Source organism: Salvelinus alpinus, chromosome 14 (assembly GCF_045679555.1).
Source record: "Salvelinus alpinus chromosome 14, SLU_Salpinus.1, whole genome shotgun sequence".
Classification (NCBI taxonomy): Eukaryota; Metazoa; Chordata; class Actinopteri; order Salmoniformes; family Salmonidae; genus Salvelinus; species Salvelinus alpinus.
The window spans coordinates 34877883-34904528 of record NC_092099.1 but is presented as its reverse complement, the minus strand read 5'-3'; the positions used below and the strand labels follow the sequence as shown (position 1 = coordinate 34904528).

Genomic DNA, 26646 nt, shown 5'->3' with positions numbered 1-26646 from the left:
ATTACTGATAGCCTGTCCCGTGAGTGTGTGTGTGTGTGTGTGTGTGTGTGTCCGTCCAAGCTGATGAGGGTGCAGGAATCTATTGGCTGCAGGCTCAATTCAACACTTACCATTAGCATCTTTTGAGAGGGAGAGACAGAGAAAGAAAGACAGAGAGGGGAAGGGAGAGGGAGATGTGAACATCGTGTTTGTGTTATTCATTAACAATAACCACGTCTAGTACCGTATTCAGTTGTTGCGGGGTTCGGACAATAAATACATAGGCTATTCCCGGGAGCTCACCGCGGAATATACCCCAGGCACGTCGCTGGCGCACGAGGCTCTGCAGTCCAGTGACACACGGTCCCGGGATTTCTCGCACCGCTCTCCTGTTTTCTCTCTCCTTCTTCTCTTTTTTTCGCGGTTAAGGATGAAATGCTCTGCCAGCTGACATTTTTACCGCAGCAGCCACATGAACAGACCAATGGAGCTATGACGTGTGTGTCGGTGAGTCTCATCTATCACCCTGTTCTTCTGTGTGTGTGTGTTTGTTGTCCTGTAGGCTACAACACTCATTACTATTCATCGGATGTTGCGCTTCACAGTGAAAATGTTGTGACTAAAACCCGCTATAAAATGTATTTCACTATAGGCTGTAGATAGATAATATAGCTGGACAGCAGATGGATAAGGTTGCTTTCTTTAGATATGTCCGGAGTCAAAGCGTCATGATCTAAGCTGCACAACCTGTGTCATGGCCACTGTAGCACCTGGGGGGTGTCACTGCAGCGAATGGAGAGGAATGGGCTCTGATTAAAATATTCAGCCATATGCAGCTGATACAGGCCCAGACATAGGACGTTGCAGCGCCGTAGGCCTACCAGTCACAGCTAAGAGATACATTTAGATGTTATTTGTGGTCCACAAATATTAACCCCCCCCCCCCCTCTAAAATCAATTCAATTCAAATGACATGTATTGTCATGAATGGGGAGACCAATACAATATCTATACAATAAGAACAATTACTTGTCCTAAAAATGTTAATGCGCATGGGGGGGGGGGGGGGGGGGGGGGCTGAATTTAATAGCAAGGGCTGAGATTTAGAAACCAATAATTACAATGAGGAAATAGCTAACGAGTAACATTGGGGTATTTTGTATCTGTTTTTCCCACCTTAATTCATGACAGGTTGTTGTCACATACTATGCTGCCAGCTCTAAGATTGTTGGCATGTTGATTTTGAATGTAGGCAGAAAAGATTATTCCTCCGAAACAATAATTACACCATGCTATTGCCATGTTATTACCAGTTTATTCTGTGCTGTAGCCGGTAGTCCATTGTAAAATGCTACCAAGATTACTCTCACTTACTCTGTAGTTGGGGCATGAGAGGAGAGCATGTCTCTCAGTTTCTATCATTCTGCACCCTGAAAGGTTGTACAGCTTGTTCTCTCTGGCCAGTGATGTTTTTTTAATTAGGTCTTCATATCTATACTGTAAAGTCTGCCTTTATTTGCACTATGGGCTGTATCAAAACTTGCATGCATTTTTTTTCAACTGGCAGTAGAAGAGGGAATTTGCCCAGTTCAGCCCACATGCTAAGAGGAGTCTCAATGTACAGTTGAGGTCGGAAGTTTACATACACTTAGGTTGGAGTCATTAAAACTAGTTTTTCAACCACTCCACAAATGTATTGATAACAAACTATAGTTTTGGCAAGTCGGTAAGGACATCTACTTTGTGCATGACACAAGTCATTTTTCCAACAATTGTTTACAGACAGATTATTTCACTTATAATTCACTGCATCACAATTCCAGTGGGTCAGAAGTTTACATACACTACGTTGACTGTGCCTTTAAACAGCTTGGAAAATTCCAGAAAATTATGTGATGGCTTTAGAAGCTTCCGATAGGCTAATTGACATCATTCGAGTCAATTGGAGGTGTACCTGTGGATGTATTTCAAGGCCTACCTTCAAACTCAGTGCCTCTTTGCTTGACATCATGGGAAAATCAAAAGAAATCAGCCAAGACCTCAGAAGAAAATTGGAGACCTCCTGGTCTGGTTCATCCTTGGGAGAAATGTCCAAATGCCTGAAGGTACCACGTTCATCTGTACAAACAATAGTATGCAAGTATAAACACCATGGGACCACACAGCTGTCATACCACTCAGGAAGGAGATACGTTCCGTCTCCTAGAGATTAATGTACTTTGGTGAGAAAAGTGCAAATCAATCCCAGAACAACAGCAAAGGGCCCTGTGAAGATGCTGGAGGAAACAGGTACAAAGGTATCTATATCCACAGTAAAACGAGTCCTATATCGACATAACCTGAAAAGCCGCTCAGCAAGGAAGAAGCCACTGCTCCAAAACCGCCATAAAAAAGCCAGACTACAGTTTGCAACTGCACATGGGGACAAAGATCATACTTTTTGGAGAAATGTTCTCTGGTCTGATGAAACAAAAATAGAACTGTTTGGCCATAATGACCATTGTTATGTTTGGAGGAAAAAGGGGGAGGCTTGCAAGCCGTAGAACACCATCTCAACCGTGAAGCACGGGGTTGGCAGCATCATGTTGTGGGGGTGCTTGCTGCAGGAGGGACTGGTGCACTTCACAAAATAGATGGCATCATGAGGATGGAAAATTATGTGAATATATTGAAGCAACATCTCAAGACCTCAGTCAGGAAGTTAAAGATTGGTCGCAAATGGGTCTTCCAAATGGACAATGACCCCAAGCATACTTCCAAAGTTATGGCAAAATGGCTTAAGGACAACAAAGTCAAGGTATTGGAGTGGCCATCACAAAGCCCTGACCTCTATCCTATAGAAGATTTGTGGGCAGAAATGAGCAAGGAGGCCTACAAACCTGACTCAGTTACACCATCTCTGTCAGGAGGAATGGGCCAAAATTCACCCAATTTATTGTGGGAAGCTTGTGGAAGGCTACCTAAACGTTTGACCCAAGTTAAACAATTTAAAGGCAATGCTACCAAATACTAATTGAGTGTATGTAAACTTGTGACCAACTGGTAATGTGAGGAAAGAAATAATAGCTGAAATAAATAATTCTCTCTACTATTATGCTGACAATTTCACATTCTTAAAATAAAGTGGTGATCCTAACTGACCTAAGACAGGGAATTTTTTATAGGATTAAATGTCAGGAATTGTGAAAAGCGGAGTATAAATGTATTTGGCTAAGGTGTATGTAAACTTCCGACTTCAACTGTATATATAATTCAAGGTCTGTCTCTCCATCTTTGTCTGTCTCTGTCTCTCTCCCTCCCTCCAGGCAGAGCAGTGTGACTGTGCGGAGAGAACTGGGAGGTGAGTGGCTGACCCAGGGAGGAGAAAGACATATTCTGAGACCATCGCTGTTTGAGTGTGTGCTAGACTCACAGTCGGAGTCCTGATCTAAACACCAACGCTCCCACCGTCCCTCCCACATGTCTCCCCCGTATCCCCCCACCCCTCTCCTCTTTCTCCCCTCCTCTCTACTGTGTGTCCTCTCCATGCTCCTGTCCCTGTCCAAACTGAGGGGCGTCCTCCCCCCTCTCCTCTCCCTTATCCTGTCCCTCCCCCCTGCTGCTAGCCAGTCAGTCATCACCACGTCCCAGGGCAGACTGAGGGGTCAGTTGACCCCCATGCCCTCTGACCTGCTGGGCCCTGTGGTCCAGTACCTGGGGGTCCCCTACGCCCGCCCCCCCACCGGGGAGAGACGCTTCCAGCCCCCTGAGCCCCCCCTGTCCTGGCCGGGGGTGAGAAACACCACCCAGTTCTCCCCCGTCTGCCCCCAACCTGTAGAGGAACACAGCCTGCTGACAGAGATGTTACCTCTCTGGTACTCTGCCAACCTGGACATAGCCAGCGCATACCTGTCACAGCAGAGTGAAGACTGTCTCTACCTCAATATATACGTCCCTACTGAGGAAGGTATGTAGTATGTACAAACACACACACACGCCATCTACCTCAACTTATATTATGCATGCACCCACATGTTTCTTTGATATCTGCAAGAGCTATTTAGCGCTCTGAAAATATGGCTTGTGTGTGTGTTTCCAGACATCCATGATGAGGGCGGTCTGCGGCCGGTGATGGTGTACGTCCACGGAGGTTCCTACTCAGAGGGGAGCGGCAGCATGATGGACGGCAGTGTCCTGGCTAGCTATGGAAACGTCATCGTCATCACAATCAACTACAGACTGGGAGTACTGGGTTAGTCACCTTCACCTTCATCATCATCATCATCATTGTCGTCATCATCACCATCATCACGTCATTGTCATCATCATCATCATCGTTAAATTCTGCCTAATCACCTTTCTGTTACTCTCTCACTGGTTGAAATGTCACATTTCTGTGTTGCCACTGGGAAGCTAGCAGCCTGTACACAGCCAGATTCATCTCTTGTGTGTGTGTGTGTGTGTGTGTGTGTGTGTGTGTGTGTGTGTGTGTGTGTGTGTGTGTGTGTGTGTGTGTGTGTGTGTGTGTGTGTGTGTGTGTGTGTGTGTGTGTGTGTGTACGCCTGGTTAGAGGGGAGCCATCAGCTCTGTGTTTATGGCTCACAGTAGGTGGAGTTCAATTAAGCTTATGAGAGAAGGATGAGAGGAGAGAGAGGAGAAGTGGGGGTGAGAGAGTAGAGGAGAGAGAGAAGAGAGGCAGGGTGAGAGGCAAGGAGGTGAAGGGAATGGGAGAGAGGGTGAGTGAAGGGGGAGAGAGGAGGGGAGAGGAAAGTATAAACTGAAAGAGGGAGTGAGGGAGTGGAGGAGGAGGAAAAGAGGGGAGGGGAGGAGGAGGAAAAGAGGGGAGTGGAGGAGGAGGAAAAGAGGAGTGGAGGAGGAGGAAAAGGGGGAGGGGAGGAGAAGGAAAAGAGGGGAGTGGAGGAGGAAAATGGGATGGGAGGAGGAGGAAAAGAGGGGAGGGGAGGAGGAGGAAAAGAGGGGAGTGGAGGAGGAAAAGGGGATGGGAGGAGGAGGAAAAGAGGGGAGTGGAGGAGGAGGAAAAGAGGGGAGTGGAGGAGGAGGAAAAGAGAGGGGGAGGGAGGAGGAGGAAAAGATGGGAGTGGAGGATGAGGAAAAGAGGGGGAGGAGGAGGAAAAGGGGATGGGAGGAGGAGGAAAAGAGGGGAGTGGAGGAGGAGGAAAAGAGGGGAGTGGAGGAGGAGGAAAAGAGGGGAGGGGAGGAGAAGGAAAAGAGGGGAGTGGAGGAGGAGGAAAAGAGGGGATGGGAGGAGGAGGAAAAGAGGGGAGTGGAGGAGGAGGAAAAGAGAGGGGAGGGGAGGAGGAGGAGGAAAGGGAAGAGGAAGGGGGGGAGAGGAGGGTTGAAGTGATCTGACATGATCATTTAAGGTCACATGTATCTTGTGGCACAGCCCTCAGTGACACCCACACGCTCCAGCTCATCCTGTATATGTCTGTTAGTGACACACTCATGTCCCTAGTGTGGTGTGTGAATTAGTGACACACTCCTTTTGCGTCTGCGTCTGTGCATGTGTTCAGTGACACGCAGATGTTCTGGTGTCCCAGGTCTACCCCAGGTCTGACTGAGGGTGGTGAGCCACGGTCACATGACATCATTAGTCACTGAGTCCTCAGGGTTTGGCTACACTGCAAAACATGTCTGTCAATCTCACCAAGATTTTTCTTGTGTTAAGACAATGAATATTGTCTACAGTAAGGCTTAACAACTGCAGCCACATACTGAGTTAGCGTTAGGCTTAGGTTGTAACAGCATACTGTAATACTTGTTATTATTGATTTATTAAAATCATTAATGAGAGATTTATAAGTATCTGCCGTAGTAGCCAATCCCCAGTGAGCCGACTACATGTAGTCCCAGAATTGTAAGGAATCAAACCTAGTGTTTCCTTTTGAAGTAGTGTTTCCCTTTAGTTCCTAGCCCATATTTACATCCTGTTGTTCATATCTTTGATGAAAAGTATTTTTAAATAAGATATTCCTGTTTGATGTGTTATTTAAAAAATTTTTTTTACTCTTGATATTTACTAGACTTTCCTTTAATATTTTTGTGTATTTTTATGTGTTATTTCTTCAGGTTTCCTCAGTACGGGTGACCAGGCAGCTAAAGGCAACTATGGTCTGTTGGACCAGATCCAGGCTCTGCGCTGGGTGAAGGAGAACATTGCTGCATTCAGCGGAGACCCAGACAGAGTCACTGTGTTTGGCTCCGGAGCTGGAGCCTCCTGTGTGAGCCTGCTAACTCTGTCCCACTACTCTGAGGGTAAGTAACCTCTAACCCCTGAACCCAACCTCTGAACCCTTACCCTTGACCTCTTAACTTCTGTCAGCCTGGTCACACTTCACAAAGAGTCACCTCCAATTCCTGACCTATAACCTCTGACCTCTAACCTCTGTCAGCATGCTGTGTATCAGATCTGTTCCAGAAGGCGATCATCCAGAGTGGGACAGCCCTGTCCAGCTGGGCGGTCAACTACCAGCCAGGGAAGTATGCAAGGCTGCTGGGGGACAAAGTGGACTGCAGCCTGGAGGACTCATCAGAGCTGATCGCCTGCCTGCAGGGGAAGACCTACCAGGAGCTGCTGGAAGAGAACATCACCCCAGCTAAATACCACACCGCCTTCGGACCTGTCATCGACGGTGATGTCATCCCTGACGACCCCCAGATACTCATGGAGCAGGTGAGAAAATATTAAACACTCTATGGTTTATATACACTGTGTCTACCAAACATTAAGAACACCTTCCTAATACTGAGTTGCATCTTGATACACACAGGAAACTGTGAGTTGCAGTTCTTGACACAAACCAGTGCACCTGGCACCTACTACCATACCCTGTTCAAAGGCACTTAAATCTTTTGTCTTGCCCATTCCCCCTTTGAATGGCACTCATACACATCTACACTGATTGAAGTGGATTTAAGTGACATCAATAAGGGATCATAGCTGTCACCTGGATTCACCTGGTCAGTCTGTGTGTTTTAAAGAGAAGGTGTTTGTAATGTTTTGTATACTACTCAGTGTACATTATACATGTATTACAAGTTATATGGTTTCTTCGTTTTGGCAAGATTTCATTTTGGGTTCTGAGATGATGGTTAAGGATGCATTATATATATCTTTTTTATTTTTTATTTTATTGAATATCGAAACATTTCGAAACATACAATATACTTGCAGTGAAGCCGCTCAACAACTACATCATACCAGTCATCCAACAGATTCCCATTCAGAGTGACACACAGAAGCATCCAGGGTCAATGCCCTGCTCAAGGGCATGTTGACCGATCTACCACCAGGCCAAAAAACATGAACCGGAACCCTCCATGATCCCCCCACAGTTCCCCAAATAAAAAATACAGTTAATTCCATTTCCCACCCCCAAGAACCCCCCAGTGCACCAACAACTAAGAGAATGAACTAAAGAGAAAAAAGGAAAAGACTGAAGAAAACAGCAAACAGCAATACAAAAAATTAAATAAAGAAAAAAATTACAATTAAAACAAAGGACATCAAGGACAACTAAAATCATAACAGCAATGCCAACTGTATATGTTTGTGTGCATGTCTGGCACTATTACATGTATGTGTGTGTTCTTGTATGTGTTTATTTGAATGAGAGTGTGTGTATATGCATGTGTACACACACCTGCACGGCATCAGCCTTTTTACTTTTATCTTTGACCATCATTCTATCTCTCACACAGCAACTCCACTCCCACTTGTCTCCAATTCCACATACCAACCCTCAGCTTCCCTCAGCCCATCCCATCTATCTCTGCTGGCCACCCACTTCGGGTTTCTACACAACACATATCTTTCAACTATGCTGTGATGTTTAACGTACAATTTCAATCTATCAAATAGAATCCACTAATCTAATCGAATAGAATCCACAGATTGCGAGTTGAAGATAAATCATTTTACTACGAGTATTAGTATATTAGTAATTGACTGACCCGGTCTCTCCAGATCTCCTAATAGTGCTATTTCTAGGGTCAATTTTAGATCAATGCTATGCATTTTCAGCCATTCCTGAACCTGAGCCCAGAAACAGTCTACCTGAGGGCAATACCAAAATAAATGGTCTATTGATTCTGTATCCTCACAACAAAATCTGCAGAGCTTCGATGATTTTATGCCCCAAATATAATATTCAACATTTTGTTGGTGGCAAGAATTATATAATAATTTTAGCTGAAAAGCACGAAGTCTTGAATCTTGCGTTGTTTTACACATCAACTCATACACCCTGTACCATGGAATCGGGACATCAAAAATCTCTTCCCAACTATTTTGCAATCTGTATTGCACAGTTGTCAACATCCTGGTCCTCAAATGAAACTGGTATACTTTCCTATTTATGCTATTTTTATTCTTCTGCCAGTTTTGATCCTTTATATTGGACAGACAGACCAGTTCCCTGGACAGACAGACCAGCCACCCGCCTCCTCCATTTTTGGGGCAATGCTGTAATCAATTGGTTGTACTCTTGGATTGAGCAGACCTTTCCGTACAATTCTGATAACTCCATGAAGGACATAACTCTACCATTCCAATTTACAATATCATTTAAGAACAAAATACCCTTTTCAAACATCTTTCCCATAAATACAGGTATTTTATCAACCAGCACATTTGAGTTCAGCCATAATATTTGTTGTAATATTTGTTCTATCTTTTCAGGGGGATGAAATTGAAATTGTAGCCAGCTCTGCAATGATTGTTTGAAAAAGAGAGATACGTTGAAAAAAGTATCATTTTCAATTAATCAAAAATGAGACATTGTTAGGGCTGTCTCTCTCCTCATCCTCGGACGAGGAGAGGAGAGAAGGATCATCAGACCAAAATGCAGCAGTAGGGAAATAGGCCATCTCTTTATTTGGAAAAACTATGATGGCAACACGAAAGAAACAAAACACTTTCAAAAGTACAAAACAAGAAAACGACGTTGACGAAACCTGAACATAAACTTACATAACTAAACGTAAACTCACGGACAGGAAACAGACGACATCAAAATAAACGAACAGCCAAACAGTCCCGTATGGTACATACATTCGACGACACAGGAGACAATCACCCACAAACAAACAGTGAGAACACCCTACCTAAATATGACTCTTAATTAGAGGAGAACGCAAAACACCTGCCTCTAATTAAGAGCCATACCAGGCAACCACAACCAACATAGAAACAGATAACATAGACTGCCCACCCAAAACACATGCCCTGACCTAAACACATACAAAAACAACATAAAAACAGGTCAGGACCGTTACAGAACCCCCCCCTCAAGGTGCGAACGCCGGGCGCACCAGCACAAAGTCCAGGGGAGGGTCTGGGTGGGCAGTTGACCACGGTGGTGGCTCCGGCTCTGGACGCTGTCCCCACACCACCATAGTCACTCCCCGCTTCTGTCTTCCCCTCCCAATGACCACCCTAAAACTAACATCCCCTAAATGAACGGCCAGCACCGGGAGAAGGGGCAGCACCGGGACAAGGGGCAGCACCGGGACAAGGGGCAGCACCGGGACAAGGGGCAGCACCGGGACAAGGGGCAGCACCGGGACAAGGGGCAGCACCGGGACAAGGGGCAGCACCGGGACAAGGGGCAGCACCGGGACAAGGGGCAGCACCGGGACAAGGGGCAGCACCGGGACAAGGGGCAGGTCCTGGCTGAGGGACTCTGGCAGATCCTGGCTGAGGGACTCTGGCAGATCCTGGCTGAGGGACTCTGGCAGATCCTGGCTGAGGGACTCTGGCAGATCCTGGCTGAGGGACTCTGGCAGATCCTGGCTGAGGGACTCTGGCAGATCCTGGCTGAGGGACTCTGGCAGGTCCTGGCTGAGGGACTCTGGCAGGTCCTGGCTGAGGGACTCTGGCAGGTCCTGGCTGAGGGACTCTGGCAGGTCCTGGCTGAGGGACTCTGGCAGGTCCTGGCTGGACGGCTCTGGCAGGTCCTGGCTGGACGGCTCTGGCAGGTCCTGGCTGGACGGCTCTGGCAGGTCCTGGCTGGACGGCTCTGGCAGGTCCTGGCTGGACGGCTCTGGCAGGTCCTGGCTGGACGGCTCTGGCAGGTCCTGGCTGGACGGCTCTGGCAGGTCATAGCAGGACGGCTCTGGCAGGTCATGGCAGGACGGCTCTGGCAGGTCATGGCAGGACGGCTCTGGCAGGTCATGGCAGGACGGCTCTGGCTGGTCATGGCAGGACGGCTCTGGCTGGTCATGGCAGGACGGCTCTGGCTGGTCATGGCAGGACGGCTCTGTAGGGAGGAGAAGGAGAGACAGCCTGGTGCGTGGTCTAGGCACTGGCTGCGCTGGAGAGGAGGAAACAGCTGGAGAGAGAACCCGGAGAGACAGCCTGGTACGGGGGGCTGCCACCGGAGGACTGGTACATGGAGGTGGCACCGGGTATACCGGACCGTGAAGGAGGACACGTGCTCTTGAGCACCGAGCCTGCCCAACCTTACCAGGTTGAATGGTGCCCGTAGCCCTGCCAGTGCGGCGAGGTGGAATAGCCCGCACTGGGCTATACTGGCAAACCGGGGACACCATTCGTAAGGCTGGTGCCATGTATGCCGGCCCGAGGAGACGTACTGGAGGCCAGATACGTTGGGCCGGCTTCATGACATCCAGCTCGATGCCCAACTTAGCCCTCCCAGTGCGGCAAGGTGGAATAGCCCGCACTGGGCTAAGCACGCGTACTGGGGACACCGTGCGCTTTACCGCATAACACGGTGTCTTACCAGTACGACGCCTTCTACCTCCACGGTAAGCACGGGGAGTTGGCTCAGGTATCCTACCCGGCTTTGCCACACTCCTCGTGTGCCCCCCCCCAAGAAATTTTTGGGTCTGACTCACGGGCTCCCAACCGCGTCGCCGCGCTGCCTCCTCATACCAGCGCCTCTCAGCCTTCGCTGCTTCCAACTCCGCCTTGGGACGGCGATATTCCCCTGGCTGAGCCCAGGGTCCTCTACCGTCCAGGATCTCCTCCCAAGTCCAGAAGTCCTGGTTGCTCTGTTGAGCATTACCTTGCCGCTTGGTCCTAGGTTGGTGGGTGATTCTGTTAGGGCTGTCTCTCTCCTCATCCTCGGACGAGGAGAGGAGAGAAGGATCATCAGACCAAAATGCAGCAGTAGGGAAATAGGCCATCTCTTTATTTGGAAAAACTATGATGGCAACACGAAAGAAACAAAACACTTTCAAAAGTACAAAACAAGAAAACGACGTTGACGAAACCTGAACATAAACTTACATAACTAAACGTAAACTCACGGACAGGAAACAGACGACATCAAAATAAACGAACAGCCAAACAGTCCCGTATGGTACATACATTCGACGACACAGGAGACAATCACCCACAAACAAACAGTGAGAACACCCTACCTAAATATGACTCTTAATTAGAGGAGAACGCAAAACACCTGCCTCTAATTAAGAGCCATACCAGGCAACCACAACCAACATAGAAACAGATAACATAGACTGCCCACCCAAAACACATGCCCTGACCTAAACACATACAAAAACAACATAAAACAGGTCAGGACCGTTACAGAACCCCCCCCTCAAGGTGCGAACGCCGGGCGCACCAGCACAAAGTCCAGGGGAGGGTCTGGGTGGGCAGTTGACCACGGTGGTGGCTCCGGCTCTGGACGCTGTCCCCACACCACCATAGTCACTCCCCGCTTCTGTCTTCCCCTCCCAATGACCACCCTAAAACTAACATCCCCTAAATGAACGGCCAGCACCGGGAGAAGGGGCAGCACCGGGACAAGGGGCAGCACCGGGACAAGGGGCAGCACCGGGACAAGGGGCAGCACCGGGACAAGGGGCAGCACCGGGACAAGGGGCAGCACCGGGACAAGGGGCAGCACCGGGACAAGGGGCAGCACCGGGACAAGGGGCAGGTCCTGGCTGAGGGACTCTGGCAGATCCTGGCTGAGGGACTCTGGCAGATCCTGGCTGAGGGACTCTGGCAGATCCTGGCTGAGGGACTCTGGCAGGTCCTGGCTGAGGGACTCTGGCAGGTCCTGGCTGAGGGACTCTGGCAGGTCCTGGCTGAGGGACTCTGGCAGGTTCTGGCTGAGGGACTCTGGCAGGTCCTGGCTGAGGGACTCTGGCAGGTCCTGGCTGAGGGACTCTGGCAGGTCCTGGCTGAGGGACTCTGGCAGGTCCTGGCTGAGGGACTCTGGCAGGTCCTGGCTGGACGGCTCTGGCAGGTCCTGGCTGGACGGCTCTGGCAGGTCCTGGCTGGACGGCTCTGGCAGGTCCTGGCTGGACGGCTCTGGCAGGTCCTGGCTGGACGGCTCTGGCAGGTCCTGGCTGGACGGCTCTGGCAGGTCCTGGCTGGACGGCTCTGGCAGGTCATAGCAGGACGGCTCTGGCAGGTCATGGCAGGACGGCTCTGGCAGGTCATGGCAGGACGGCTCTGGCAGGTCATGGCAGGACGGCTCTGGCTGGTCATGGCAGGACGGCTCTGGCTGGTCATGGCAGGACGGCTCTGGCTGGTCATGGCAGGACGGCTCTGGCTGGTCATGGCAGGACGGCTCTGGCTGGTCATGGCAGGACGGCTCTGGCTGGTCATGGCAGGACGGCTCTGGCTGGTCATGGCAGGACGGCTCTGTAGGGAGGAGAAGGAGAGACAGCCTGGTGCGTGGTCTAGGCACTGGCTGCGCTGGAGAGGAGGAAACAGCTGGAGAGAGAACCCGGAGAGACAGCCTGGTACGGGGGGCTGCCACCGGAGGACTGGTACATGGAGGTGGCACCGGGTATACCGGACCGTGAAGGAGGACACGTGCTCTTGAGCACCGAGCCTGCCCAACCTTACCAGGTTGAATGGTGCCCGTAGCCCTGCCAGTGCGGCGAGGTGGAATAGCCCGCACTGGGCTATACTGGCAAACCGGGGACACCATTCGTAAGGCTGGTGCCATGTATGCCGGCCCGAGGAGACGTACTGGAGGCCAGATACGTTGGGCCGGCTTCATGACATCCAGCTCGATGCCCAACTTAGCCCTCCCAGTGCGGCAAGGTGGAATAGCCCGCACTGGGCTAAGCACGCGTACTGGGGACACCGTGCGCTTTACCGCATAACACGGTGTCTTACCAGTACGACGCCTTCTACCTCCACGGTAAGCACGGGGAGTTGGCTCAGGTATCCTACCCGGCTTTGCCACACTCCTCGTGTGCCCCCCCCCAAGAAATTTTTGGGTCTGACTCACGGGCTCCCAACCGCGTCGCCGCGCTGCCTCCTCATACCAGCGCCTCTCAGCCTTCGCTGCTTCCAACTCCGCCTTGGGACGGCGATATTCCCCTGGCTGAGCCCAGGGTCCTCTACCGTCCAGGATCTCCTCCCAAGTCCAGAAGTCCTGGTTGCTCTGTTGAGCATTACCTTGCCGCTTGGTCCTAGGTTGGTGGGTGATTCTGTTAGGGCTGTCTCTCTCCTCATCCTCGGACGAGGAGAGGAGAGAAGGATCATCAGACCAAAATGCAGCAGTAGGGAAATAGGCCATCTCTTTATTTGGAAAAACTATGATGGCAACACGAAAGAAACAAAACACTTTCAAAAGTACAAAACAAGAAAACGACGTTGACGAAACCTGAACATAAACTTACATAACTAAACGTAAACTCACGGACAGGAAACAGACGACATCAAAATAAACGAACCGCCAAACAGTCCCGTATGGTACATACATTCGACGACACAGGAGACAATCACCCACAAACAAACAGTGAGAACACCCTACCTAAATATGACTCTTAATTAGAGGAGAACGCAAAACACCTGCCTCTAATTAAGAGCCATACCAGGCAACCACAACCAACATAGAAACAGATAACATAGACTGCCCACCCAAAACACATGCCCTGACCTAAACACATACAAAAACAACATAAAACAGGTCAGGACCGTTACAGACATGGCAATCTGCACAAACAGATTTTATTTTATCTGGTTTAGCATCCCAGATAAAGCAAAATATTTTTTGCTCATATGATTTGAAAAACGAATCATCAGGAGTAGGCAGCACCATAAGTAAGTGAGTAAACTGAGATATGACTAAGGAGTTAATCAGGGAAATTTTTCCATAAATAGACAGGTATTTACCTCTCCATGGTTGCAGGAGCTTGTCTATTTTTACAAGTTTTCTATTGAAATTCATTGTGGAGAGCTTATTTATATATTTTGTGATATGAATACCAAGTATGTCTACTTCACCATCAGGCCGTTTTATAGGTAAACTGCAGGGTAATGTAAAAGTGAGTATTTTTTAAGGATCCAATACGTAATATTGCACACTTGTCATAATTAGGTTTTAGTCCAGAGAGTACAGAAAAGTTATCTAGATCTTCAATGAGACATTGCAGGGATCTAGCTTGTGGACTTAATATAAAACTTGAGTCATCAGCATACATGGACACCTTTGTTTTTAAGCCTTGGATTTCTAATCTTCTCATGTTGTTATTGGATCTGCTTTTAATAGCTAGCATTTCGATGGCCATAGCGAATAGATATGGTGACAGCGGACACCCTTGTTTAACTCCTCTTGACAATTCAAAACTCAAAAGCCGTTAAAAATAAAATCCAGTCCTACTTTATCAAATGTCTTTTCAAAATCCGCTATAAATACCATTCCTGGCTTCTTATATGTTTCATGATGTTCTATTATTTCTAGTAGTTGTTGTATATTATCTCCAATGTATCGTCCATGTAAAAAACCTGTCTGATCAGGATGAACAATACCTGGTAAAAACGTTTTTAATTCTGAGTGCTATGCATTTTGCTAGTATTTTTGCATTACAACATTGAAGTGTAAGGGGCCTCCAGTTTTTTTTAGATAGACTGGGTCTTTATATCTGCCATCTTGTTTTAATAATAGAGAAATCAGACCTTCCTGCTGAGTACCTGACAGACTACCATTTCTATAGGAGTAGTTAAAACAATCTAACAATGGAGCTTTTAGTATATCAAAAAATACTTGATATACCTCTACCGGTATGCCATCAAGCCCTGGGGTTTTTCCAGACTGAAAGGATTTAACCTCTCTAGGGTACGTGGGACGGTAGCGTCCCACCTGACCAATATCCAGTGAAATTGCAGAGTGCCAAATTCAAAAATAGAAATACTGATTATAAAAATTCAGAAAACATACAAGTGTTATACATAGGTTTAAAGATTAACTTCTTGTGAATCCAACCATGGTGTCAGATTTCAAAAAGGCTTTACGGCGAAAGCATACCATGCAATTATTTGAGAACATCGCCCAGCAGACAAATCATTACAAACAGTAACCAGCCAAGTAGAAGAGTTACACAAGTCAGAAATAGAGATAAAATTAATCACTTACCTTTGATGATCTTCATATGGTTGCACTCAGAAGACATTCATTTACTCAATAAATGTTTGTTTTGTTCGATAAAGTCTCTCTTTATATCCAAAAACCTCCGTTTTGTTCGCGCGTTTTCTTCAGTAATCCACAGGCTCAAATGCAGTCACAACAGGCAGACAAAAAATCCAAATTGTATCCGTAAAGTTCATAGAAACATGTCAAACGATGTTTATATTCAATCCTCAGGTTGTTTTTAGCCTAAATAATATATCATATTCCACCGGACAATAACGTCATCAATATAAAAGGTAAACAAGAAAGGCGAGCTCTCGGGATTGCGCATGAAATAGCTCTGTGACAATTTAGGGTCCAGTCATTCAGACTGGTCCTACTCCCTCATTTTTCAGAATACAAGCCTGAAACAATTTCTAACGACGGTTGACATCTAGTGGAAGGCATAGGAACTGCAATTTGAGTCCTAAGTCAATGGATACTGTAATGGCATTGAATAGAAAACTACAACAACAAAAAATCCTACTTCCTGGATGGATTTTTCTCAGGTTTTCGCCTGGCAAATCAATTATGTTATACTCACAGACATTATTTTAAGTTTTGTAAACTTTAGAGTGTTTTCTATATTCTATATGCATATCCTAGCCTCTGGGCCTGAGTAGCAGGCATTTTACTTTGGGCACGCTTTTCATTCGGAGGTGAAAATAGTGCCCCCTACCCTAGAGAAGTTTTTTTAGCCTCAAAAAGTAATTTCTCTGTCATTTGGCCTTCGCACTGATCTTTCTGTACATTTGTTAATTTTCCATTTTTTATATTATTTGGAAAGAATTCCTTACCATAATCTTCATTCAGTGGGAAAGGATGAGACGGAAAAGAGAACATCTGCCTAAAATAATTAGCTTCCTCTTTATAACATATATAACAACATAACATATTAACATATCATTCGGAGAATCATAGATGACTACGTATTCAGTAACGAGTTTCTGCAAATTCTTTTTGTTAGCGTTCCTGTATTGGAGATTCAGGAAGAATTTTGTCCAATTTTGTCCATATTCCATCCAGTTTGCTTTATTTTTGTAATAGATTACATTAGATCGTTCTTGAAAAAGTTCCTCAAGTTCTTTTTATTTTTCCTCAAACTTATTTTGTATCTCTGTAGTATCGTTTTTATTGCTGTCTACCTGTACTATTAGTTCATGGATTTCCCTTGTTAGTCTTGTCTCTTTAGCCAGAAACTGCTTTTTTTTTTAAATTATTGATGAATATTGAATTGAATGAACCCTGAAGGTACATTTAAAGGTATCCCAAAAAATTAAGGGGATTTGCTGAACCTATATTATACTGGAAAAATTCAGTTATAAATGATTTTGTCTTAGTTAAAAATAAGTTGTTCTCCAGTACACTTTGATTAAATTTCCAATATGTGAATGCTAATTAGATGATGATCCGATTGCATTCTGTCTCCTATTAAAACTTTTTTAACCTTTGATGCAAGAGAGAAAGAGACAAAAAGGTAGTCAAAACGACGAGCTTGATTAAGTCTCCTCCATGTATATCTCACTAGGTCTGGGTTTTTTAGTCTCCAAATATCCACTATTTCTAATGTGTCCATAATATTTGTGATTTCCTTAAAGGCACGGTGATGATAGTTTGTAGAGTGATTACCTTTACGGTCCATTGAGGTACTTAACACTGTGTTATAGTCTCCTACCATAATGATTAGATCATTTGTTGCCTGTAAGTTCAATAAATTGGTATAAATGTTTTGGACCATATAGATTAATGAGCCAAATCTCTTTTTCGTCCACTTTCGTCCACTTGCGAATCATTCCTGACTATTTGCACATTCAGATCGACATTTTTGTTAATTAATATCATCACACCTTTTGAGTTCCTTTGTCCATGACAGACAATTATTTCACCACCCCATTCCTTTTTCCACGCAACTTCATCTAAGGATGTAGAGTGAGTTTCCTGTAAACAGTATATGTTATATTCCCTTTCTTTTAGCCATGGAAAGACTGATCTTCTTTTTTTATAATCTGCTAAACCGTTACAATTATAACTAGCTATACTTATTTCACCCCTTACCATAACTAGATACTATTCTCAGTCTAAATTGACCATAATTAGTGCTTGTAAAGTTACTGCCATCAGAGGTATTATGAAGGTCAAAACTAGAACTTTCAAATGTCTGATATTTAGAATTCAAGAAATAGGTTCTAGCAATATTTGTTTTATTCCCTTGCCTGTTTGCCTGTGAGCCAATGCCACAGATGTTAGAAAATTGTGACAAGATATTATGTGTGTAGCAAATCTGAGTAGGTTGATGTGTATGATATTGGATGTGATATAGTGAGAGTGTGTACGATGTCTGTACAAGTGTAAGACTATAATGTGTGATGTCCAAATAAATAATAACTCTGCCAATTTGCATGGTTGAGTGTCTATGTGTGTAACATGTAGTGCGTAGAGCCTTAATATTCATGATGATAATTGTAATCCATATCGTATCACCATCATAGTTGCATCATAATTACCTTTAACATAACTGAAAAACACATCCCAGCATTTCCATAGCAATTGACGTTTCACATAATCATGAAAGAGACCTTGCATTACTCTAGACGGCTTCATTACAGTACAAATGTATTCCGTACAATATGTTATTATTCCCCAATGCCCCTATTCTGATATCTTCCCCTTGCTTGTTGTAAACATATATAAACTTGTAGACAAATACATAAAAAAGATAGACAAACAATGAACACATTAAATTATAAAACAGTTCTCGACAATAGAGAGAGAGAAGAGAAGAGAAAAGAGAGAAAGAGAGAGTGAGAGAAGAGAGCGAGATCAGGTGTGTGTGTGTATGTATAAGTCCGTATGTGTAAGCAAGCATGTAATTGAGTACGTGTGTGTTCATATCCACTTCATAATGTTCTGATATTTTTACAGTTTCCATACCTTCTTTTTTTTCGTAACCTGAAGTCCCTGAAGAATTTAGTACAGCCACGGTGTTATGGAGCTGTCTCGGAATAGCTGTTCATCTATAAAGACTTTGTCCACAATGATAAAGGCACGCCTACCATCCTCCCTTTGTTGTCTTTGTACCGGATACAGTCTCTTACGATGTTTGTTTATCTCCCTTGGAAATTGGTCATTGAGACCGAATTTGGCCCTTCCACTGCTTTTGATCAGCTCCTTTTGTTGGTAGTGTTCATATTTTGCGATGATCGGTCGGGGACCCTTGGTCTTGTCGCTCTGAGCTCCAAGTCTGTGTACTCGGTGGAAAGCCACCTTGTTTACAGTCTCTGTAGGAAGTTTCAAGTCGGATTGCATGAATTGACTGATCGCGCCTGGATTATTGGATGCGTCCTCAGGAATCCCAGATTTTTATTTATTTTCATGCATGCTACAACTTTGTATGTCTACTAGCGACTCCTTCATCACCCTGTTTTCCCTGAGTAGACAATCCATGTCGGAATCGTGGATTTTTACCTTGGCTGTGAGTGTCTTTTTTTTCTCTTTGGCGCGTGAGAATTTCACTCTGGCTGAACTCCAAACTCCCCCTCAGCCCTGCTACCTCCTCACACAACTTTTCCAGTGTTGCATGCATTCCAGCCAGAGCACTAGCCTCTACCTCAATGATAAGTAAATCGTCTGTGTCTGTAGATGAATCTGTTTTTCTTTTTCTTGTCTGGTTAAAGTTATTTTGTGAGGTGGTCGGATCTTTCCATGATGGAGTATGTTGTTCCTTCATAGCGTAAAGCTGTTGGTACTCGTCGATTTCCCTCAGGATCTCCTTAGTATCCAGATTGGCTCTTTACTGCAACCAGTTGTTTTACGAAAAGAGTCTTTCCCACGACAACGACAGGTGTCTGTAGTACAGCTGTAAATGAACACAAACTTGCAGTCCCAGCCGTAAAGGCTAACCGCGTCGTGGAATCATTAGCAACAAAACTTTAGTTCGGATTAAAATCGATTTAATGAAAATGTTTTAATATAAACAACAAACCAAGTGTAGACAGTACAATGTTCTGTTGCGCATAATATTGCATAATATTGTTATTGACAACCCTGTTCTTCACACACAGGGGGAGTTCCTCAACTATGACATCATGCTGGGTGTGAACCAGGGGGAGGGGCTTAAGTTCGTTGACGGGATGGTCAATGGTGAGGATGGCGTCTCCGGCGACGATTTTGACTTTGCCGTGTCAGACTTCGTGGACAGTCTCTATGGCTACCCGGAGGGGAAGGTAGGCTGCAGGAAAATGTCTATCCACATTCAGTGCTTCTATGCAGTTGCTGGTGGGCAAAGAATATGTTCAGCAAAAAGTAAAAATAGACTCTGCATACTGCAATCCATCTATGCTCCCATGTGCTTTATTGACAAGGTATTTTTTATCCTTGCGGTAGGACACGTTGAGAGAGAGCATCAAGTTCATGTACACAGACTGGGCCGACCGGGAGAACCCTGAAACCCGGCGGAAGACGCTAGTCGCTCTGTTCACTGATCACCAGTGGGTGGCGCCGGCGGTGGCCACAGCAGACCTCCACGCCCAGTATGGATCGCCAACATACTTCTACTCCTTCTACCACCACTGTCAGAGTGACGTGTCGCCCGCCTGGGCTGACTCCGCCCACGGAGATGAGGTGCCGTATGTGTTCGGTCTGCCGCTGATCGGACCCACGGACCTCTTCAACTGTAACTTCTCTAAAAACGACGTGATGCTCAGCGCCGTGGTCATGACATACTGGACCAACTTCGCCAAGACAGGGTGAGATAAATGTCTTGTATAAATCTTTTGCTAAGAAACATCTCTTACTTTCCTCTAATGAATGGTAAAGTAACCATGATTAACCTTTAAGATAACTTTTCCTGACTGTGTTTTTCTTCTATGTCTCAGAAATCCTAACCAGCCAGTGCCCCAGGACACCAAGTTCATCCACACCAAACCCAACCGCTTTGAGGAGGTGGCCTGGGCCAAGTATACCCCCAAGGAACAGCTTTACCTGCACATCGGCCTGAAGCCACGCGTCAGAGACCACTACAGGTAGATACGATAATCACAGACCATTACAGACCACTACAGGTAGATACAATAATCACAGACCATTACAGACCACTACAGGTAGATCAAATTATCACAGACCATTACAGACCACTACAGGTAGATCAGATTATCACAGACCATTACAGACCACTACAGGTAGATCAGATCATCACAGACCATTACAGACCACTACAGGTAGATCAGATCATCACTGACCACTACAGACCACTACATATAGATCAGATAATCACAGACCACTACAGGTAGATCAGATCATCACAGACCACTACAGGTAGATCAGATCATCACAGACCATTACAGACCACTACAGGTAGATCAGATCATCACTGACCACTACAGACCATTACATATAGATCAGATAATCACAGACCACTACAGGTAGATCAGATCATCACAGACCACTACATGTAGATCAGATCATCACAAACCACTACAGGTAGATCAGATAATCACAGACCACTACAGGTAGATCAGATCATCACAGACCACTACATATAGATCAGATAATCACAGACCACTACAGGTAGATCAGATAATCACAGACCACTACAGATAGATCAGATAATCACAGACCACTACAGGTAGATCAGATCATCACAGACCACTACAGGTAGATCAGATCATCACAGACCACTACAGATAGATCAGATCATCACAGACCACTACAGGTAGATCAGATCATCACAGACCACTACAGATAGATCAGATCATCACAGACCACTACAGATAGATCAGATCATCACAGACCACTACAGGTAGATCAGATCATCACAGACCACTACAGATAGATCAGATCATCACAGACCACTACAGATAGATCAGATCATCACAGACCACTACAGATAGATCAGATCATCACAGACCACTACAGGTAGATCAGATCATCACAGACCACTACAGGTAGATGTTCCCCTGCCTGCCTTTCTTGCTGCTGCCATATCATGTTAAATCATGTATAATGAACCACTTTGCACTGTTAGCACTTCATGCTAGCAGCACTTGCCACTTTCCACTTCTATCTGTTTAATGTATAATAACTATAATTTATAATGTATGATGTTATCTTATGTTATTGTGTATATTTTGTCAGATTCCTTGTGAAATATAGTTTTTCTTTTTATGGATGATGATTCTGCTGAAAAACCAAACCCAAAAACGTTTCTCCACCTCCAGAGCCACCAAGACAGCGTTCTGGCTGCAGCTGGTTCCCCACCTCCACAACATCAACGAGTTGCTGCAGTACGTGTCCTCTGCAACCCACAGCCCTCCCCAGGACACAACTCCTCACTCCTACACCAAGCGGCTGTCTAAAGGCCTGGGCCTGGGCAGCACGCGCCACCCCAACCCCACGTCCACGCCCCAGACTCCGGCACTGCAGGGGGAGGAGCTGCAGGTCCCCCACCCCGTCATGGAGGACTATTCCACTGAGCTGAGCGTTACCATCGCAGTGGGAGCCTCACTCCTCTTCCTCAACATCCTGGCCTTCGCTGCTCTGCTCTACAAGAAAGACAAGCGCAAGATGGAACATCGCAGGCCGCCACGCCCACCTCCACGCCATGATATCATCAATGCTGACATCACACACCAGCTGCAGGGGGAGGGGCTTCTGAAGCAGCTGGAAGCTGAGGCCCTGCATCAACACAACACCCTGGAGATACACGACACACACAACATACACCACACGCTGGAGGCTCTTGACACCCTGGACACACAGGACATCTACAACACTCTGGACACCCTGCGACTGACCTGTCCACCAGACTACACCCTGACGCTGAGACGCTCCCCTGACGATGTGCCCCTGATGACTCCCAGGTCTCTGCCCATGACCCCTGGCTCTCACCCCGCCACCCCCATGACTCCCATGACACCTGGATCTGTTGTGGGGATGCAGCCCATGCGGGGCTTTAGTCCTTACAGTAACACACACTTGCCCCATACGCACACGCACACACACCCCAACACACACACACACTCCACCACACGCGTATAACCACAGACAGAGATGGAGCAGGACAGTTTCTCCAGTCCAACTAAGATGACGATCCAGTCTGCCGTGTTGCATGTGTAGAACACTGAGGGAGAGGAAGTGATGAACTCTGGGAGAGGAAGTAATGTGCATCAGTAAATGGAACATTATAAATGAGAACATCCAAAATGGCTGCCAATATGGTCCATACATCATGGAAACATTGCTTGTCTATAAGCTGCATCAAAAATGGTCTGTGTTGCCGTATGACTTGCTCTGGAGTGGGGCTTCTGTGGTGTGCAGATCAGATCAGACTACTGACTGAACCACTCTGGGAAAAACTTGAAGAACCAGTGAAATTTGAATGTAGAATTTTTCAATTGCAATGAAATCCTTCAGAGGATCAACGTTCCCTGCAGCTCTGTGCTCAGCCTGGCCATAGATGTGGTCGGAAGGATAGGAACAGACAGACAGAGTGAACAACAGACGGATGGGGAAAGATTCAGACTCTATTCCTGGCCTTTAGGTCAAAGACCTCTGAAGGGTTCAACAATAACAAGTTCAACAGTCCAAAGGTCACATCTACCAACCAGCAGTCTGTTCAAAATTGTAAATAACTTGTAAACATGATGGAGAAAAGATTGTAAGATTTAAAGGTTTTACTGTTTTATCGCATCAAAATATGTTATTTAAGGCTTTATTTTGAGTTGATTATAAATGTATAGGTCCTCAGAACAAGATGTAATTTTACGCTTACTTCTGACATCTTAACCCTGACCCTAATCCTAACCCTGATTATATCTATGCCCACCCTCTTCTCTGATCCGAGACTTGTACTTGGACATGGAACTGGGTCTGTCCTGTCATGTCTCTCTGTCATGGTCCCTTACCTTTGTCCTTAGGCTAAAGGCGTCAGCATGCTTTAGTTCGAATGAGTGTGCTCGCATAATCCCTTAAAAGACCTTTGTTTGAAAAATGAAAAATAAGCGGCAATAGTACTATTTGTACATTTTGAGATGCCGTAATCACTTCCCCAAAATAGTCAAGAAATCTTTCATTAATTTTGACGTTTTTTGCCAAAGAGATCTAAGTCGCGCAATTTGACATCTAACTAAGATGTTTGGTGCAGTATTTCTCAAGTGAAAAAATCTGCATCAGAACGAGTCGTTTCGAGTTGAATGACAACAGGCACTTGATTGAACAATTCCGACGAGGGGGTGTAGACTTCGGCTTGCCTCGCAATTTTTTTTGTGTGTGCCTGAACAGTTGAAAAAACCCTTGCGGAAGTCCAAAACAAACAAAAACTTCGCAAAATGTTGTCATAATATATGCACAAACTGTTGTGAACTGTTTCAGAAGCACGTCTTAACCCCTGACCCTAACCTCTAACCCTGATCCACATCCTAAACTCGACCTTCATCCTAACCTCAACCTGTCTATGAACCCGTATTTAAGTCCCATACCCTAGACCCCTTACCCGAAACGCTAACGTCTAACCCAGAGACTTAACTGATCAGTTGACCTGAGACCGGAATTCAATCATGCTGAAGTCTAAAACGTTACGATTGAATTCCGTCCCGACACATATTCTGCATTTGTGAGCTTTTTGAACCACAAAAGTAAACTAAATAATATCATATACTGTATTGTATTTAAAGAAAGCTGAAACAGTGGATCTGAAACGATGAATCTTATTTGAAATGCTAGATTAGAAGATGTCTTTTTTTATAATTATTTTCAGTTTCTGCGTAAACGGATGGAAGGAGTCTTTGCTGTATGAGAACTTTCTGCTGCATTTTGTTAAATAAAATATATCTGTATTTTACCATTTATATGCTTCTCATATACAGTGCCTTCAGAAAGAATTCACACCCCTTGACTGTTTCCATTTTTTTGGTGTTAAAGCCTGAATTTAAAATGGATTAAATTGAGATGTTGTGTCACTGGCCTACACACAATACCCCATAAGGTCAAAGCGGAATTATGTTTTTAGAAATGTTTACAAAATAATTAAATATTAAAAGCTGAAATGTCTTGAGTCAATAACTATTCAACCCCTTTGTTATGGCAAGCCTAAATACATTCAAGACTGAAATTTTGCTTAACAAGTCACATAATAAGTTGCATGGACTCACTCTGTGTGCAATAATAGTGTTTAACATGATTTTTGAATGACTACCTCATCTCTGTACCCCACAAATACAGGGGCTTTTGAAGCAGCTGGAGGCTGAGGCCCTGCATCAACACAACACCCTGGAGATACACGACACACACAAAATACACCACACGCTGGAGGCTCTTGACACCCTGGACACACAGGACATCTACAACACTCTGGACACCCTGCGACTGACCTGTCCACCAGACTACACCCTGACGCTGAGACGCTCCCCTGACGATGTGCCCCTGATGACTCCCAGGTCTCTGCCCATGACCCCTGGCTCTCACCCCGCCACCCCCATGACTCCCATGACACCTGGATCTGTTGTGGGGATGCATCCAAACTAAGACGACGATCCAGTCTGCCGTGTTGCATGTGTAGAACACTGAGGGAGAGGAAGTGATGAACTCTGGGAGAGGAAGTAATGTGCATCAGTAAATGGAACATTATAAATGAGAACATCCAAAATGGCTGCCAATATGGTCCATACATCATGGAAACATTGCTTGTCTATAAGCTGCATCAAAAATGGTCTGTGTTGCCGTGTGACTTGTCCTGGATTGGTGCTTCTGTAATGTCCAGATCAGATCAGACTACTGACTGAACCACTCTGGGAACAACTTGAAGAACCAGTGAAGTTTGAATGTAGAATTTTTCAATTGCAATGAAATCCTTCAGAGGATCAACGTTCCCTGCAGCTCTGTGCTCAGCCTGGCCATAGATGTGGTCGGAAGGATAGGAACAGACAGACAGAGTGAACAACAGACGGATGGGGAAAGATTCAGACTCTATTCCTGGCCTTTAGGTCAAAGACCTCTGAAGGGTTCAACAATAACAAGTTCAACAGTCCAAAGGTCACATCTACCAACCAGCAGTCTGTTCAAATATGTAAATAACTTGTAAACATGATTGAGAAAAGATTGTAAGATTTAAAGTTTTTACTGTTTTATCGCATCAAAATATGTTATTTAAGGCTTTATTTTGAGTTGATTATAAATGTATAGGTCCTCAGAACAAGATGTAATTTTACGCTTACTTCTGACATCTTAACCCTGACCCTAATCCTAACCCTGATTATATCTATGCCCACCCTCTTCTCTGATCCGAGACTTGTACTTGGACATGGAACTGGGTCTGTCCTGTCATGTCTCTCTGTCATGGTCCCTTACCTTTGTCCTTAGGCTAAAGGCGTCAGCATGCTTTAGTTCGAATGAGTGTGCTCGCATAATCCCTTAAAAGACCTTTGTTGAAAATAAAAAGCGACAATAGTACTGTTTGTAGGAGATCTAGGTCGCGCAATTTGACATCTAACTAAGATGTTTGGTGCAGTATTTCTCAAGTGAAAAAATCTGCATCAGAACGAGTCGTCTCGAGTTGAATGACAACAGGCACTTCATTGAACAATTCCGACGGGGGGGCGTAGACTTCAGCTACTGACTCCAGGTACCGACTCCGGCTACCGACTCCGGCTACCGACTCCGGCTTGCCTCGTGAAAAAATTAAGTGTTCCTGAACAGTTGAAAAAACCCTTGCGGAAGTCCAAAACAAACAAAAACATCGCAAAATGTTGTCATAATATATGTACAAACTGTTCCGAACTGTTCTGGAAGCATGCGGACGCCTTAACCCCTGACCTGTAACCTCTGACCCTGACCTCTAACCCTGATCCACATCCTAACCTCGACCCTCATCCTAACCTCAACCTGTCTATGAACCCTTATTTCAGTCCCATACCCTAGACCCCTTACCCGAAACGCTAACGTCTAACCCAGAGACTTAACTGATCAGTTGACCTGAGACCGGAATTCAATCATGCTGAAGTCTAAAACTTTACGATTGAATTCCGTCCCGACACATATTCTGCATTTGTGAGCTTTTTGAACCACAAAAGTAAACTAAATAATATCATATACTGTATTGTATTTAAAGAAAGCTGAAACAGTGGATCTGAAACGATGAATCTTATTTGAAATGCTACCATAGGCTAGATTAGAAGATGTCTTTTTTTAATAATTATTTTCAGTTTCTGCGTAAACGGATGGAAGGAGTCTTTGCTGTATGAGAACTTTCTGCTGCATTTGGTTAAATAAAATATATCTGTATTTTACCATT

General features: G+C 45.5%; 1 protein-coding gene across 2 annotated transcripts; it reads left to right on the top strand.

The window, feature by feature from the left end:
- Positions 1–42: 42 nt before the first annotated feature.
- Positions 43–26646, top strand: LOC139538834 (neuroligin-4, X-linked-like). 2 transcript variants are annotated; one of them, XM_071341317.1, is made up of 9 exons: positions 43–486; positions 3285–3925; positions 4058–4210; positions 6049–6234; positions 6372–6652; positions 19424–19585; positions 19746–20107; positions 20237–20383; positions 21578–26646. In XM_071341317.1, exons 2-9 carry the CDS (start codon positions 3439–3441, stop codon positions 22395–22397), a joined length of 2598 nt encoding a protein of 865 aa, XP_071197418.1. In that variant the 5' UTR covers positions 43–486; positions 3285–3438; the 3' UTR covers positions 22398–26646. The 2 variants fall into 2 exon arrangements, with proteins under 2 accessions (XP_071197418.1, XP_071197419.1); XM_071341318.1 differs by having other exon boundaries at positions 44–486; positions 6387–6652.

Bases quoted from the DNA above. Each gene is read 5' to 3' on its own strand.
- LOC139538834 (XM_071341317.1), top strand. From the start codon at position 3,439: ATGTCTCCCCCGTATCCCCCCACCCCTCTCCTCTTTCTCCCCTCCTCT. The intron at 3,926-4,057 runs GTATGTAGTATG...GTGTGTTTCCAG, and splicing joins ATACGTCCCTACTGAGGAAG to ACATCCATGATGAGGGCGGT. The intron at 4,211-6,048 runs GTTAGTCACCTT...TTATTTCTTCAG, and splicing joins CTACAGACTGGGAGTACTGG to GTTTCCTCAGTACGGGTGAC.